The sequence below is a fragment of the Drosophila montana genome, unplaced genomic scaffold (assembly GCF_035044405.1).
Source record: "Drosophila montana isolate Dmon_TW-CO22-7 unplaced genomic scaffold, ASM3504440v1 contig_2178_1, whole genome shotgun sequence".
In the NCBI taxonomy this organism is placed as follows: domain Eukaryota; kingdom Metazoa; phylum Arthropoda; class Insecta; order Diptera; family Drosophilidae; genus Drosophila; species Drosophila montana.
Window position 1 is genome coordinate 4,087,079 of NW_026997075.1, and position 17,922 is coordinate 4,105,000.

At 35.6% G+C, this 17,922-nt stretch overlaps 1 protein-coding gene across 4 annotated transcripts in view; it reads left to right on the plus strand.

Annotated features, from left to right (window-relative positions):
• NFAT (NFAT nuclear factor) overlaps positions 1–17,922 on the plus strand; it is a 51,809-nt gene that overhangs the window by 12,311 nt on the left and 21,576 nt on the right. Inside the window, exon 1 of one of the 4 annotated variants that reach the window (XM_064680916.1) lies at positions 13,575–13,917. The exons of 1 other annotated variant lie outside the window; for it this stretch is intronic. In XM_064680916.1, the coding sequence (XP_064536986.1) occupies positions 13,653–13,917 (265 nt within the window). In that variant the 5' untranslated portion in view covers positions 13,575–13,652. Of the gene's footprint in view, positions 1–13,574; positions 13,918–17,922 lie in introns of those variants that run through there. 2 more of the 4 variants (XM_064680913.1, XM_064680915.1) reach the window with 2 other exon arrangements.

Genomic DNA, 17,922 nt, shown 5'->3' on the forward strand with positions numbered 1-17,922 from the left:
ATTTTAATAATCTGATTTCTATAAAAATTTAGCTCTTATAATCTTCGAGTTATGATTTTAAAATGTTGTTTCAAGATCGATGTTATGCAAGGGGCAATTAATATCGAAGAAAAGGTAAACTCGTGTTGTGTATGATATAAACTAAAGTATGATATAAAGTTGAAGAAACTTAAGGTTTCCGATCTACAGATGGCTATGTCTAAAACAACTCAGCACGTCGTCATGATCAAGAGACACCTGTTACAAACATTTTTACAAAATGCGTATACTCTTCGTAGCCAGGGTATACAAAGCGAAATGAAGAGCTATCCCGAAATGAAACCGACAAATGGCAGCGCTACAGAGGCGCATGAGCGTGTCACGTGACAAATAAATAAATAAATAAAAAAAAAAAACAAGAAAAAACAATAAAGAAAATCATCAACAATAACAACAATGGCAATCAGCACCAGTAAGAATCACTACAACAACAGCAACAACAACAACAACAACAACAACAACAATTATTAGAGCTGAGTGCGTTCTACTGAGTTGTATTTATGTACATATGTACATACGTACGTAAATACATATGTATTTCTGTTGTCTTTGGCACATTTCTGTTAGTCGCGCGCAGCGTTTGACAGTTGGATTTCGATTTGCAATGTACGTCATAGTTATAGTTATCACATCCCATCCCATGCCATCCCATGCCATCCCGTGCCGTCCGATCGCATCATCAATATCATCACACTTTTGTTTCGTGGTGTGATCGGACGTGGAGAGCGCGAACAGCGTACTAAAAACTTCTTGCTCACTCTACATTGCTGAAAAGTAAACAAAATCTTATCAGCAGCAGCAGCAGCTAGCGACGAGTTTGTCGTCGTCGTCGTAGCTCACGCCCAACTCATAAAGATACGGATACATTAAATATATTTACATATATAAGTCCGCACACACACACACACACACACATAAATGCATTCACAATTGAGGTTTGTCTCGCCCGCTGTCGTTTGCCATTTACCGTCTAGCGAATTTCACAATATATCGCGAAATTTAAACAAAATTTGAATATAAATATGTACACATGCATCGTATTGAATTCAATACGAATATTGCACACACTATCAGCTGGTGTTATTACTCTTTCGTCCGTTAGCTAGACTAAGAATAGCCTTGCCTGCATATTCTTACATTTATTGTATTATTGTTTAGATTTATATCCTACAAATTCTTTAACAGTCTTCATTTCATTTCGGATGTCTCCAGAGATATGTTATTATAAAGTTAACATAAAATTGTTGTATATGCCAGGGCTGCAGACCAACAAAAACTGTCGGTAGTGCGATACACGGTTCGAACTACTTAGTTCCCTGGATTAAGATTCGGCTCGTGAAGCTGATTTTCCACATTTATGACAGTTTTTGGTTTAAATCTTAGGTTTTCCTATATTTTATATTATTTATATTTACAATTATTTACTAAACAATTACATTTTTTATTTCCACTGAAAATATTGAATGCCCTGAATATTTTTATATAGAATTTGCCGGATAAATTTGATCCCTACCCAAAAATTGGCTTCTGCCAAATAAGGTTAGATAAATCCAAAGGTTGGGACCCAAGCTATTTCTGCTTGGGAACTGAGATTCCCTTGGAACTTTTTAATCTTAAACAAAATAATTTCCAATTTCGCTTTGTTTTCTTAGTCACCTGATTTAGCTTAAGGTTCCGCTTAAAGTAAAAAAATAAGTTGGGATTTAGTGTTCGTTTTGGTTCAAGTCCGGTTTGCAGCCTTGATGTAAACTATAATTTTATTCCACTTAATATGACTTTATAATGCAAAAATAATTAATTATTCTTACATAAATTCTTAATGGGCACAGTTTGAAAATGATATGTAAAACATAGTATATTTATACTTGCCTTTATTTGTCAATTAAATATTTATTTAACAATATCAAATTAAAACATTCGACGATGTGTCGTTTGCCAAATACAAATTAAACATATTGATACAAAAATGCAAAAAAAAAAAAAAATGACTCACCTACTAGAAAGAGTAATTTTAAGTATGCCCGATATGTGGTCTTATACTTTAGTCAAATGCTTAAGTAATGCTCTCTCGGAAATAACTTGACCCCAAAGTCGCAAAAAACCTATTATAAATATTTACCAAAATTATATTTGCACAACTATCAGTCCCATTTATTATAGAAATATTAATAGATTTTCTAGCAAGTAAATAAAATGTAAAAGAAACTGCCAGAAAAAAAGCTAATGAGAAACTTTTAAATACACTTTTGACAAATTATTTTGAAATATTCGTTTACAAATATAATAATCTGCACAAATATCAAAATATATTCAGACAAAAACGTTGAAGATCAGAATTGAGTGCTTTCATGCTGGGCAAAGGTTGAAATCGTATAAAAAGCAACTAATTCTAGAAACCACCTTGGATAACAAAGAAAGTTGGCATTCTCATAAGTGTTAAATACACTTGTGGTCGAAACAATAAGTACACTACCTTAACTTATATTCATACGCAAAACCTATTTGCGGAACTTCTTTGTATTTAATAAGTAGAAAAAAGCACCCCGACTGCATTAAGTTTATATATTCTTGAGCATTTAGTTTATTTTGGCCAAACATGTCTGTCCGTATCGATAAAAATTGATTTTAAGATAAGTTAAGACAAGATTATAAGAGCTAAATACACAAAATATGGTAGGTTGGCTCTCGTATAGTATACACAGATTACGAATATTTCAATTTCTGGACACCTTCCTCATTTCCCTTCTGAATTTAAAAGAAACCCCATTCTTAAAGGACGAGAATTGGGCTCTTGGTATATAGATCGGACTGTAAGCACCGAAGACTGCATTGCATTGCCTCTGGCTCGGAGAGTTACCTTCAAGCCTCATGTATGTATGCGAACGGCAGCTCGTCGCTAGGTTGAAGGTATCTCTCAGTCGGGCACTTCCGACCAGAGCACCCCAACTTGTGCTTCTTACATATTTGCTGGCATTCTTGTTTCGAATTGTTCTTGTTGTCGTCATAGTTGTTACAAGTTCGGCGTACGCCAAACGTTACACGTGCGGTCTCAATGCCATAGAAAAACCTAAAAAAAAAAAACTATTTACACACAAGCAGAGAGAGAGAGACTCTTATACAAACACAAAATTTGTGCCTCAAGGCAGACAGCATAATAATAATCTTTCGCTCAGTCTACATGAATTGATAAAAGCGAATTATTTATAAAAACTACAACAAGAATTCGACAAGCCAAAGTAGTTAAAACCGGTTCAATTTCGTTTGGTTCAGTGTTTGGCTTACTATATAATGTTTTTTCTTTCTATAGTTGTTTTGATACTCTATAGCTGGCAACAAAAAATAATCAAGTACACGTTCTCGAGTCGGGAGTGCCTGATTAGAGATACACTGTACCTAGTAACCCGGGCTGGCAATCATTCAAACTTATTTCTTTATGCTTAGACACAAAGTCAGTTTTAGGGGGAAAGGTTGGCAGGTATTCAAAAGGTGAAACAATATAGATACGTGCATATAATTCGAGAAAATACATATATTCATACATATCAAGCTCTTATGAACTTCGAGTTATGCCGAAAAAATCTTCTTTCAAAACTTATTTTATCCATATTATGCATATGCGTCTGATAAAATATATATTTAAAATCTTTAGCTCTTAATTTACATATATCTTAAATATAGATTTATATTCCTATTCTTCAGCCCATTCTTTGTAATTTTGAATTAATTGTGCTCTGAGGTTCATTTCATCATGTTAATCTTACATAAAAGCCGTCTGAAGCACTAAGTTCTTTTGTGGATTATGCAAGACCTCTCTTTAAATAGTTATTCGATCATGTTCATATTCCTATCAGATCGAGCAAGCGAACCTATTTCATTTAAGGCTTTTAAAATTCACATCAACAACACGTGATGCAAGTGACGACAAAGTGCGCGTGTGTGAGATAGCCCGGAAGTACGCCCAACCACACTCAAAAACGTAGTCACAGCATAATCACACATAATCACACACACGCACACACATGCGTGAAATTAGAATAAGTGCGACAACAATTTATTTTGTATGCCCTGTACTCATTGAATATGAATTTAAAAGGCTATACTAGTTTTGTGCAAACTAATGTTGCAGGCAAACGAACGCAACTTTCAGCCCATAGAGTATATATATATCTATACATATATATTCTTGATTAGTCCGAGGCTCTCTATATGGTCACAAAGATCTCGAGAACTATAAAAAGAACTAGGCAGAGCTTGGGGATTTATAACGAGTTTATCTTTTTATTCCGATATCTCAGTCCATTTCCACACTATCGATATATATCGATTTTGTCTCTCTTTATAATCAGATCAATCTCGAGAACTAAAGAGATAACTTGAGCTTTGGGATTTAGAGGGAGCTTATCTTTGTTCGATATCTTAACCTATTTCCATAATATCGATTAATATCGATTTTAAACAAAAGAGATTATGAGAGTTATGTACCCCAAATTTGGTAGGTAGGTTTATAGAACTAGAATATTTATCTTTTTGGATGCATTCCTTCCGTTCTTCCAAAAATTGGAAGATAGTTTAAATTACTCCAGTTTAGAGCTGGCCACAGGGTATATTTTAATTGCACTCTCGATTGAAGCACTCTTACGTGCTTCTTGATATTCGTTGGCCAGCTTATCAAAGTTTATGATCACTTCTACAGGCTCATCCTGAATAGTGTTAAAATTAGATCATTCGGTAGTGCTTAGCTGTTGGGGGTAAAGCACAATCTGTGTTGACGTTGTTTTGTTTTTCTTTTTTTTCTTTTTTCGTAGTTTAAGGTAGATTTCTTATCAGATGCGATGAGACAAGCGCAAAACAGGTGAGACTCGACAGGGAGATACCTTATAACCAGATACTAACTATTCCAGTTCCATGGAAGATTTCACATAGTCCGAGTATAAATTCACAACACAGTACATCTGAATAATCTTTAAATAAAATAAACGCTCTTTCTTTAAATATATTATCTAAACGTATATTTCATCATAAAAGAACAGATGGTAACATTTTGAAAGTCGGTTTCAAATTGTCATGCACATGATAATGAAGCCAATGGCGATTTCCAATGATGCAAATAACAAGAATGATGGTCACTGCAAACCCGTTGTTTAAGCTAAACTCTAAATTGACATTGACATAAGTAAAATATCAATAGATTCCAAAATTTAATTTACAACGTCTAGCCGCCAGTTAACAGCATATGTATATGTTTAGCAGCGCGTGCGCGGCACTTTAACCGCAGCGCAACAGTTCTGCTCGCTGCGCTGCTGGGAGCGCTGTCACTGCGAACATTACTGTTATCTTCGCTGTTATTGCCGCTGTCTTTATAGTCTGAACATGCGTTTGACAGCTGACCGAGTCGGCGGCAATCGTCGTATTTGGCGTATACGTAACTATACCCTGCGCCCATTAAAAATGGGTACGAAACAATGGGCATAATGTTTTTGTGCACATGTACATGTCTACGGAACGAAATAAGTTTTAATGTTTATATATTCTTGAACAGAATGACGAGCTGCTTAACTGTCCGGCTGACTGTGCAAGCTCCTTGATCTGCGAAACTAAAGAGCTGGAACTTAAAATATATATTGTCGTAAAAGAGAACTGTGCATTTGTGTGCTTGTTTTTTGTTTGCAAGAAAGTTCAAATGTGCTTTAAGACAGAGTACATACAGGGTATCATCCAGTGAGGCGCCCTTTTCGTCTCACTTTGTTCGCTATTGTTAGCTAGTGCGATTGGTAGTGCTACAATGGCTATAATTATAACACAGAGCAGCAGCTAGGCAATTACAACAAATTTAAGCAAATTAATAAAACATCGTCTAGGTTGTTGTTTAGCTTCAATTTTCTGTATATCGAACGAGAAATTCGTTTTGACATTTTATGGCCAATAATTACACGCAAATGGCCCAAAAAATACCGAAACGTATTTCTATAAAACCTTTTTAATAATAAAAAGTTAAATACACATCCACATCCACATTGTCTGGATACTACAGATCGACATATTTCATTAATTTTTCCTTTATCCAGCTTTGAATTTATTGTCGTTGTTGTTGTTGCTCAAACAAAAATATTTACATCAAATGCATCGCAATTTTTGCCATTTTCCCATTTTTATGGCACGATATTTTTTATTATTTTGTATACCCTATGCGCTACAAAAATGGGTTAATAAAATGGGCATCAGGTTTTGCAAAAGTAAAACCAATTAATGATTTATGTGTAATAAAACAGATATATAGCTATCGTGTAAACAGTTTATAATGTTTTAAGTTAAGCAATAAAATGCTAGACTATATTTTTTTTAAAGATCACAAATGTGCCAAGACTACTGAATACAGATAGAAATAGATTAAAATGTGATAAATATGTGGCATATTATTAGATATAAGGATGTACATATATTCATAAGATATATATATATGTATATACTCAGATTGAGTACAGGTTATATTGTAGTCGTACATTCTTAATTGTTAAACTTGTGTCTTTATATCTCTCGAATAGCCACCAAAAACAGTGCACAAAATTTGGAATATTCTTTTGACTTGCTGTTCGAATCTGGTCGCTGTTTGAATTTGTTCGTTTCATATTTGTATTTGGTGTTAGCATCTGTCGTTTTATTTGGGGACCTGAAGATGTACACATGCAGATGTCGTATGAGGTCCACGATTTACGTTAATCGAAATTTAAAATAAATCGAACGAAATCGTGATTGGGCACTTAACATTATTAAGATTTTAAACTTGTTGTATGTGCATATGTACAAAAGTGTGCACCGCAGATTGGCTGTGAAATACTTTTCGGCATCAAGATTGAATGAAAATAGGGCCAATATGGACTCGTGTGTTGTTTAGATCGAGCCAATTGAGCGCCTGTACCAGTTCGAACGGGTTCAAAACGAGCTAAAACGCAAAAGAAAACGAACAAAAAATCGACTGACGTGTACGGTACACAAAGCACCACAGATTACCAGCTCGCTAAAATGAACATATTTACATATATTCAATCTTAATTTTGTTGCCCTTTATAGAGCTAATAAGCATCTGCATACTGCAACGGACATATAAAGTTAAGTAATACGCATCAAGACTATAGACTTATCTGAACGATTTAAAATGCACTCTCAGAGATCAATTCGTAAGCTTATTTGGGAAGTGTTTCGTCGAATAGGGTGTAGAAATGTATGAAACCTTTTAATTGACACTTGCTTATCATCAAGTCCATCTACACATGCGAAAAATAGGTGAAAAACTGATTTGGAGTATTAGGAAAAGAACTGTCTGGCAACTGATTAAGATACTATTGATATATCAAAGGTCTAAGATCACCTTAAAAGTATATTCGAAAGGCGTTTCTTTTCTTAGGAGTTTATCAAATCCATGCTTACAGGCGGAAAACAGGTGAAAAATAGAATTGAAATTGGGAAAAACACTGAGAGGCCAATACCAGTTTGATGCCTGTTGCAGAAATTTCCACATTCTTATGGACACAAAAGAAAGCAAATAATTTGCGATATTTAGGTGCTTAATTAGTGCAATTATGACTGCTTGAGGGGCTTGAGAATTAAAAGACTGCTAATTAAATTGAATACTGCTGAAAGTTCTTTTACACTCACATTCATTGTAATCAGTGCGCGCCAAGTCATCAAATCCCCCACAGAGCGATGTCGAGCTCCAGTACGCACACCCCTTTCCATGCCCACTTCCCAGGCTACTCTCGATTGCCGATCCCCATATGTATGTATAATTTATAACATTTTTTGTGACAGATGATCAACGCTGATTATTACAGTTGTTGTCGCATTTTCGTGTTCTTTTGATTGTATTTATTGTTGCTGTTGTTATTATATTTACCCATGAATGTATTATATTATACCCTACTTTGCAAATGCGTGGCGACCCCAACTCCAAACTCACTGCAATAACAGCAAAAACAGAAGCTTAAACAGCAACAAAATCCATGATGGGTTCAAGGTTAAAACCTGTACTTATTAACACGGTTTATTGTACTTTTGTAAACTGCAGCCAACAAAACAGCAGCAGCAGCAGCAACCGTAACAGCAACAACAACAATAATAAAATACGAATTGACCCCCAAGAACATTGGCGTCTATAATTATTTATACGATGTTTCATTTGTTTTGGAATTTTTCCATTTTTTATAAGGCCAGGCCAGAAATCAAACAAGAACGAGAAAATCCTAAAAAGCATTTAAACTGCATTCAAGCAACTATGTATATAATGTTTGCTAAATTGCATTTATTGTTTATCAATAATATAGGTATCAGCTTCAGTTTATATGTGTTCCATTGAACGGGTGACATCGACCGCGTAATACTCGTTCACGACGATTTTCCCGAAACAAAAACATTTTTGGATCGATCTTTAAAGGACCTGATCAGTCGTAGTCTTGCTTTCAAATTAGCTCAGTTAGGCTCTAAAACTGAAGAAAAGTTGGGTGCACACAAGTATATATTCCAAATTTCAAGTACCTAACTTTAATAGGGCCGAAAATTGCTTTCATAAGGTCAGTCGGATGGAAGGGCATTGTACAGAACACTATATACTTTGTTCACTTTATAAACGAGGATAAGAATTCGTACCAATCATATTTAATGCCTATAATTAAATGTTCAAACAGACTGTCATCGTCCGTAAACGCTGCGTATGAGTAACATTTTCACCGGAGAGACGCACACGTGCCAGAAAGCGCCCTCTATCGTTGCCAGTTTGTGTTTTGGCGCGCGCAAATTTTTGTTTGAACGCTCAATTTTTGTTTTTTTTTTTAATGCTGGCCCCCAAAACTTTGTCTATCATCACGATAATAATGACGACAGGGACAGCGAACGTTGATTGTGATAATGATTGAGGTGCGCAGTTGGGGCGCGTTTTTTTTTTCTTTTTTTTTTTTTTTTTGGAGCTGCTTCAACTGCTGTTGCCTACAATTTACATATGTTGTATTTATTTAGTAACGCGCTATTTTCCTGTTGTTGTTTGCTCTTATTATTTGTGCTCAACGGAATGATATTTCGGCGTGCTGTGTCGAGCCCCAAGCACAATCAATTGTAAGCCCAAGCGAAAGTTCTTTTAATGATTTTGATACCCTTGCAGCCGCGTGCATTATTATATTGTCACGCTTTCAACGAGGCATAAAGTGGTCCATATAGCCAGTCTTTTTTCTGCAGAGAGTATACATATGTATATATGTAACATATTTTGATATCGTCACCAGCCGAATGCTTATTACAGAATAAGGGTATTAAATCTTCGATGCCACAAAGTTATTTTCTTTCTTTGCTTTCTTGTTTTTTCTTCTATTTTTTGACAATTTTCGAGTTTTTCTTGCGCCACGGTGCGGCCAATAAGAATTTAACACTATAACTGTTGTTGTGTTACTGTTAACGGATCCGCCGGTTTTTTTTTTTTAGTAGCTCGGTGTGGTCGTGCTTCTCTGAGGCGTGAAGCGTGCTCAAATGTGAACAGTCAAATTCTATGTATGTGCTATGCCTACATATATATGTGTCTGTATATGTTAAATTGTCTATGTACGTATATCAGTTATAGGCGCGTATTGCTGCATTTATATAGCGATCATATTGCACTTGATGTCTGATTGCTGTCTGCAACACTGTCCGAAAATTGCGTCCACTGATATCGATATTCGTGTGTATTATACGTCATCGATATCGGCTACAATTAACGCTGCCGCCCACTCGCTGACCGTGCGCCTCACTTCTTTTCTTTTATTGTATTGTTGCTTTTACTTTATTAATTTGCGCTTGCAATCCGAATCCGAATCGAAATCGGAATCGGAATCAGTGTGAGCGACGATGCGCGCGCGCGCTCCGCTCACAAATACATTTAAATCAATTAAACCCGTTGTGACGACAACGTCGCGTCGGCAGCAGCAATTCGCGTCTCAAGCACGAGCGGCCACGCATACACTTGTTGTTGTTATTGTTGTTCTGATTGTTGCTGCCGCTGCTGCTGCTACTCCTCTCGCACTTGTTGCTCGCTCTCTCACAGCGATGCTCTGTGACGGCAGCAGCGGCAGCGACGACGGCGGCATACGACACCAAGCACCGGGCCCAGGCATCATTACGGCTTGTCGTTCTTTAGGATTTTAGTTCATCGATCTCAGCGTAAGTGCTCGCAACACGACGCTCGGGCTGTGACTCGACTGCGGTTAAACGGCATAAGCTTTTTTTGTTGTTGTTTAATTTTTTTTTGTGCGCGCTGCTTGAAATTATTTTCAATTATCATATATTCAAAATTTGTATTAATTTTTTTTTATTTTTTTTTTTACTTTTGTATGTTGTCGATCGCTGATCTGCGTCGTGTGTGCATTTAACATTATTGTTCCAATTTATATATATGTAGTACGCGTGTTTGTTTCCTTTTATCAGCAACAGTTTAAAGAGCGACGCACGACGCAAGACGCGCGACGGCGACGCGCGACATCGAAAGTCGCGGCTTCGTTATCGTTTTGACCGTCATGATCGTGTCCCGATCGGCACGGTAACGGTTTATCGGTATATCGCTGAAAACGAAAACTAAAACATGTCGAACAATTTTGTCAAAAAAACCCAAAAAAAAAAAGAAAAGAAAAGAAACAATAACAAAAATACGCACACAAACCAAACAAACAAATACAGCGCTTGCATCCGGAAAACTGTGTGAGAAAACGCAGTTATTCTCTCAGACAGTTCAGGGAAAACCGAAACATAGCACAACAACAAAACAAAACGAAACGAACGATCCGATCCGATCAGTGCTGTGGTTAAGCGGCTTTATCTTATCGCCGCCAACGCCTTTTGAGCGTCTAGAAGCCAGCCCCAGTCACGGCACCGCCAGAACCCCTACAACACACATAGAGTAGTCGCTGACCGCACGCACAAAAAACTCACAAAAAAATAATATATATACATATATATATATATAATAAAAAAAAAAATTCGCGATCGGTTCGGAGACTTGATTTAATTCAATTCTATTCGATTCGGTTCGATTCTACAATTGTTGTTGTCTTTAGAGAGGCATTCGCTAATTTTCTTGTTGTTTGCCGGCCAAAAATTGATTTTTGTGAATGTTTTTGTTGTCGCTTTCAATCAATGTATATAAAATTCAAATATCTAACTAATAATTTGTGCTGAAGAATACCAAAACAAAACAAGTAAGAACATTGCAGTCGGGTGCAACTGACTGCGCAATACTCTGTTCAATGTGTTATTGCCGATTAAATCTGTCGAAAATTGTCTTCTTGATCATCGGATTGATGACTCTAAGACTTAAGAGGAATTATCGGACTCGAACTTCGTCTAATTCAAGGACTTCTGTTCTAAGATATGGGTCTATATTTGAAGCTCATCGATTGTCTATCTGCAAAATTTGTTTAAGAATCGCCTCAAGACTGTGGGAAATATAGATTATAATGGCTTACCCGTTTACTCAGCTATTCCACTTCTCAGCATCAATATACTCTCTTTCTCTTTCCGTACAGAGTATCAAACATAAATCAAAAATAAATCATCTAGTGCAATTTGATAATCAGCTAAAGTTTCAAGCATTGCTTGCAAAGTAATCGCACCAAATTATATTCCCAGAGTTTTCAAAATGACAGTGATATGGGTTTATACGCACTTCATTCTGATCAAGTGTTCCCCTGATTCAATCAAGATTAATACTTAGCATTTTAAATACACTAGGATAACATTGAACGCATTGCGTGCAAATATACAATTTAGTATGAGCTTATAAAACTTTTTTCCTTTTAATTGACACTTGTGCTTATCATATCCTAAACTAAACAAGTTCCATAAATGATGTATAGCTTAAGTATATTCCTCTATAAGTTTTATAAATAGCAAAATCTTACAATGTTAGACTGTGCTCTCTGATAAGAAAAGACATAATACTATTTTCAAAGATTTTGATTAAATTTGCCATAGTTTATTTTAATGAAAGCGTCTTTTATACTTCAAATTATGCTTTAATCAATTTTTTTGATATTTAACATAGTTGTAGTTCTAGTCTACCAGATAATGGCTTCTACTTTCGTGTACCTACGTTTGCAAAACATCATTATACATATTTGTCATACATCTGTAGAATTTAGTAGTTAAAAAAGAACTAGTTCAGCTCACAGACTTTTCCATATTGCGTCAGAGTATAAGTCTTTGGCAGGCGATTCCGTTTCCTGGTCCACTCGACATGCATAACTTAATAAGCGTTGTAGTTAAAGTACTGGAAATAATTGCGATGGAAAAGTAAAAGGGCTCAGGGAACCAGTTCTTCGTGCATGTAACTGTAAAATAAGGAAGGAGTTCAAAATCTCAAGGTAGCTGCAAAACTTGTTTCACAAAGCACAAAAAGTTGCTTAACAGCACAAAAGGAACCATATCATTAAATACGCACCAGATCAATATTAGCATTGTCATGGATCTTAAGGATCTGTGCAGCGATTCTATCTTTACTATAAAGTAAATTCATATTTTATACCCTCGCTGAGGGTAATACAATCTTTGAGTAATTGGCCAGGTATAGAAAAATATCGTACATTTCATTTATATTTGCAAGAGTATAAGATGACAAAATGTGTGCAAATTTGTGTATGCGAAGGAAGACTTTTATCTCTTATAAATAGAGAAAGAGAAAGAAAGAGAGAAATGGCGCCCTTCTATTTGATTCTCGTGAGTCCACGTGAGGCTCAGGGATTTTGCTGATTCCCTAAGTATGTAAACTGGCGAGGTTCACTATCTTTCACATATCATAGTTCTTGAGGTTAACTCAACACATGTATAGGGTATCTCATTGTCAAGCATTCTTCCATATCTTTTAGGTGCGTGTGTATATTTTTACATTCTTTGTTGTGTTTCGTTTTATCTGTGCTGTGTTTCGGTTTCGCGGTACATAAAATTAAATGCGAATTTTAAAAACAAAACAAACGAACGAGAAAAAATGTTAATTTCCTACAATACGCGTTTTTCTTTTATTCGTTTTTTTTTTTTTTGCTTTTCTGTGCTATAAAAAAGTTTATGTTTTCGTTTTTTCGCAGCTAGTAAAAACAAAAAAACAACTGCAACAACAAAACAAACACACAAAGACTATCATGTATTTATTATGAGCATTAACTTACTGACGACAACAACAGCAACAAAAACAAAAACAAAAACAACACAAATGTACAAATCAAAAATTCTATTGTAATGCCAAATCCAATCAAATCAACAACAAAAAACAAATCCAATTAGTTCAATTAAACAATCAATGTGACAAAAGCAACAAATTAAAAAACGTGCCAACTACTATCAACCAAAAAATAATTTTATGTATACAAATATATGGAGTTAAATATTTTAAGAGCAGCTACCGTTAACGTGCTACACCTGCCAAAATAAAAGAATTAAATAAAAAATAAAATAAATATATCCAATTAAAAAGACAACATTCACTCAATGCTGCAATATATTTATATTAAGCTAATATAGAATCAACTAAGGCAACTAATATACAACAAGAAGGGTTTATACCAAATTTAATAAACAACAACAAGTACGAGAAACGAAACGGCAACAAAATGCGCTTCACTTACAATCAGTATAAATATTACGAGTCCGGCTATCGTATTCCATCCAAAATGCACAATCTGAGCCATCATCACGGCGGCAATGGCAACGGCAGTGCTGGCAAGATCAACAGCAATAACAGCAACAACAACAACAACAACAGCAACAGCGGCCACAGCAGCAACCATCACTACAGCCACCATCACAACAACAATAACAACAACAACAACAATACAAACACAAATGCATATCAACATCATTACAAAACCAATTTTGGTAAGCTTTAAGCACGAGCATATAAAAAAAAGGCATTCAAAAATATTGCATATTGTGGCCAAAAATAGGAATCGAAAATATTTTTTGAAAAGAAAGTGAGCCCCAATGTCTGCAAAAATTTGGCCCAAAAGCTCACGCTTAAAGCCTTAATTCCACCAAAATGTCTTCCTTCCAAAAATGACTAAACAGCCGCGCGGCACAATGGACCCACGGGTGAGCTCTGGATCCTGGTCAGAGCAGAGAAGACCCATTTTACCGAATCATGCTTGAATAATATATGGTTAGGCTTTGAGTTTTGGTTAACTAACTTTATTCGAGCTTCGATTAGGGCTCTATCATAAGCATTAGCATAATATTTCTTGCACATCCCGTTTGGAATTTGATTGAAGGCCTTGCAAGCGACGAAATCTTGCCAACATTGAAGGAGCTCTGTAAGCGATCCCTGACTTGTCTTCTTGCTTGTCTTGCAGGACTCTCTGCGTGACAAGTCAGCAAGGTGGTCCTTGATCGTTGCTTCTTTTAAGCTTAGCTTGGAGCTGTTTAAGACTGTTCTTTATTTATTTGTTTCATTTTTCCGACAAACTTACGTGCTTGTCCTAAGATTTGAAAAGTTTCAAGCAAATTTGTCATGGACAAAAACTTAAACGCAAAGTTGGCATTAAACAAACTTGATATGAATTTGTGTTTGGGCCTGATTGAAAAGTGAAACGGTGTTCTCTCAATAGTGGCAAAGTCCAATGGAAGCTCACAATGACATTCGCCTTCGTTTGGCCAAGAAAGCGAAAAACTGGCGCCTTGTCGATGTGCGTGGCTTCACAATTTGAGTGCCAGAGGCGCCTCACAAAAAAAATATTATTCAATTACTCGCCATCTCTACTCGAGTTCGAATTTCATCCATATATATATATGTATATATATATATATACATATATATAATATTAATTTATACATATATATTTATAATATATACTAATGCACATATACATTTCTGCTTTTACCAGTTGCCAAGTTTGCCCAGCGATAAGATTAAGGCCCAAACACATCAGACCCCGCCCTTTGGCGGCCCTGATAGCCAAGAAATTCAAGCCAGCAGCATCATCAATAATTACTTGGCTGACTTGAGAGCCGTTATATATATATATATATAAATATATATATATATGTATATGAAGTGCAACAGCTGCATTTTCTAATGAAACTTTTACTTATTAAAAGTATGTTAAAACTTATTGGCGACATGTCCTATTTATATCTTGATCAAAGCAATGAACTAGTTTGATCTATGTCTAACATTTATGCCTAAAGTTCGCATATTTGGAATGTAGGCACTCGATTAAGTTTACTTAAGATATTCGATAACTTTTTTTATACCGCACAAGTTGATTTAAATCGAGGTTCGTTTAACTTTTTGTTTACCATTCTGACTATGGAAATCTTGAAAAGTGGATAACGCTTTCAAACAAAATCCGATTTAATGCCACACTATAACTGCACAAAAAAGTCTAGATATATGTATATGTCATGATATATGAAAATTCTGAAAAATCTCTCGTGCACATATGCTAAATAATCTAATGCAAAGCGCTGCAAATTGAATTAAACCTACTTTTGTATGGCAATTGAAGCCGAGAAAATTACATAAAGACGATCTAAGAAAAATATCCAAAAATCTTATCTCTTTTTGGATCGCAGATAAAATAACAACAACAACAACAACGCGTCGTCGCCTGGGAGTGTGAAAAGGCGCGCTCTTTGTGAGGGTGGGTGGGTTTTTTGTACTGGCTGCGGTTCTGGATTGGTTTGTCTTATCGCAGGCGCTTAGATAAAGTGCCGCGTCAGTGGCAGGTAGGTTAAATACTTAGCTACGGTAACGATCCCAAACGCTTTTTGGGCCAAGTAGGTAGGTAGGTGCACACCCAGGCCCACAGACGTATTTGCTTATATGCATTATAGTTTTGCCTCTGGGAACGGAGACCCCATAAAACCCATGATGTCAGTTATGGTGCGTGTGTGTCTGTCTTTTACGATCTCAGCTCAAGGGTTAGTTTTGCATGAACTTGACGCAGCAGGCATAGAACTAGAAACTAGAGGGAAACCAAAAAAAAAAAGAAGCAAAGATCAAAACAACAGAGCCCTGATGAAATACCCACATATACATATCTCGAATGCGATTATTGTTATTATATTGTTTACTTGCGCATATGTTGTTATTCTTCTGTTGTTGGTAAATATTTGTCAAATACTTAACCAATGGCAAAACTCTTATAATTGCGTTTATTTTTTTTTTTTTTTTATTGAAAGCCCAAACAGAACGCTGAAATTTCGTTTTTTTGTTCTTGTTTTGAATGGCAACTACACGTAATATTATGTAGTTGGCTTTTAACACGATTCTTGTATCTTATCTTGTAATCAATCAATGCTGAATTTATGTCATATCAAAATGCTCAAATTTGAGGTATGACCTAGTATAGTAGTGTAACAAAATTATATGTTTTGCTTATCTGGACGAAATATCTTTATAGACCCAGGCAACAGCTTGGCAACAAGTGGCAAATCAATTACCAAATACATTCACATACATTTAGTAGCTTTTAAGATTCTGAAAAAATTAGTAGAAATCTATTGAATGCTAGGGCAACGTTGCCGTAAAGCACAACATTGTTACATTACATTATGTAGATGAGGTATATTTTCGTCATTTGTTAACTCAGTCATTTGCGCGGCAAATTTAAAAACAATTATTTCGACTTGAGGCCTTACTGTGCGATTCTCATAGCTCTCACAGCAATATCAGTGAATTCTCACAAGTTGTGTTTAAGTTATGTACTGAAAGTGCGCTATTTTCCTTCTCTCACTCTTTCCCTCTCTCACTTTCCAATTCTCTCTATCTCTTACCCTCTTTCTCTCGGCCTCTCTCTGAAAGCCCCATATATGTATTTACATGTACAGCGCCCTACATTTAAATAGGGACACGTATTTTAAAAAGATTCTTTTTATTTTTCTCGTATACAATTTTTATAGATAGCAGAAAAATAACCCATATTTGCCATTTTAAATTTTCAATTTTCAATTGTGCTTACAATAGCTAAAGTTTTGCTTGAATTCGAATGGGGATAAATGTGATTACTTAAATCTGCGTAAAAAGCTTTTGTTTATTAATTACATATATTCTTTGAATATATAAAAATATATGGCTTGTCGCTCGTCCGATTGATTATGTATATTAATGTGAATGAAAATAGAGTAAAAACAAAAGTCCATGATTAAAAAATCTATTCAGTTTTTCAAGAGTAACAAAAACCGGTTGATTTAACAAAGTATTTGTTTCTAATGAATAAACAAAAATCACTGAAAAATACAAAGCATATATTACTTCTGATTTAATTTGTATTTTTTTTAGGTTAAATAGTTGTATATTAATTAATGTTTGTCCCTATTCAAGTGCATGGCGGTGTATATAAACAAGAAATTGCAATTCGCCCAGTCGCGCGTCCCATTTACAATGAATATAATTTAAACGAAAAGCCCCAGAAATGCAATAATCAAATGTAAACATCGAGCAGCAAATAGAAACAAATATGAAAATATTTATGTACAAACAGAATGTGAATCGGAGAGTCCGGCATTAATGCAGATTTGAGCGGGTTGCTTGGGCAACAGCAGCGCCTGCCTTGGGGCTTATCAGTGTGTGGAGTGTAAGTGTGTGTGTGTGTGTGTTTGTGGCTGCTATCAACTGCTTTAACTGGGCAATGATAATGCCTAGACAATGCGAGCGAAGCGTTTACAAGCTCAAATTGTGCATCAATTGAGGCGCCCAAAGTGCAACAATAAAGCGCAACTTGTGCTGTGCAATTGGATGAACAATTGCATGACAGCTGCGCGATCCGATGCTGCATTTATGCTGCAATTGCAGCTATGACTTATATACACACTAACATAGATATATACACATACATATATATATGTATGCATATGTATATAGATATATGTAGAACCTGCTGAGTT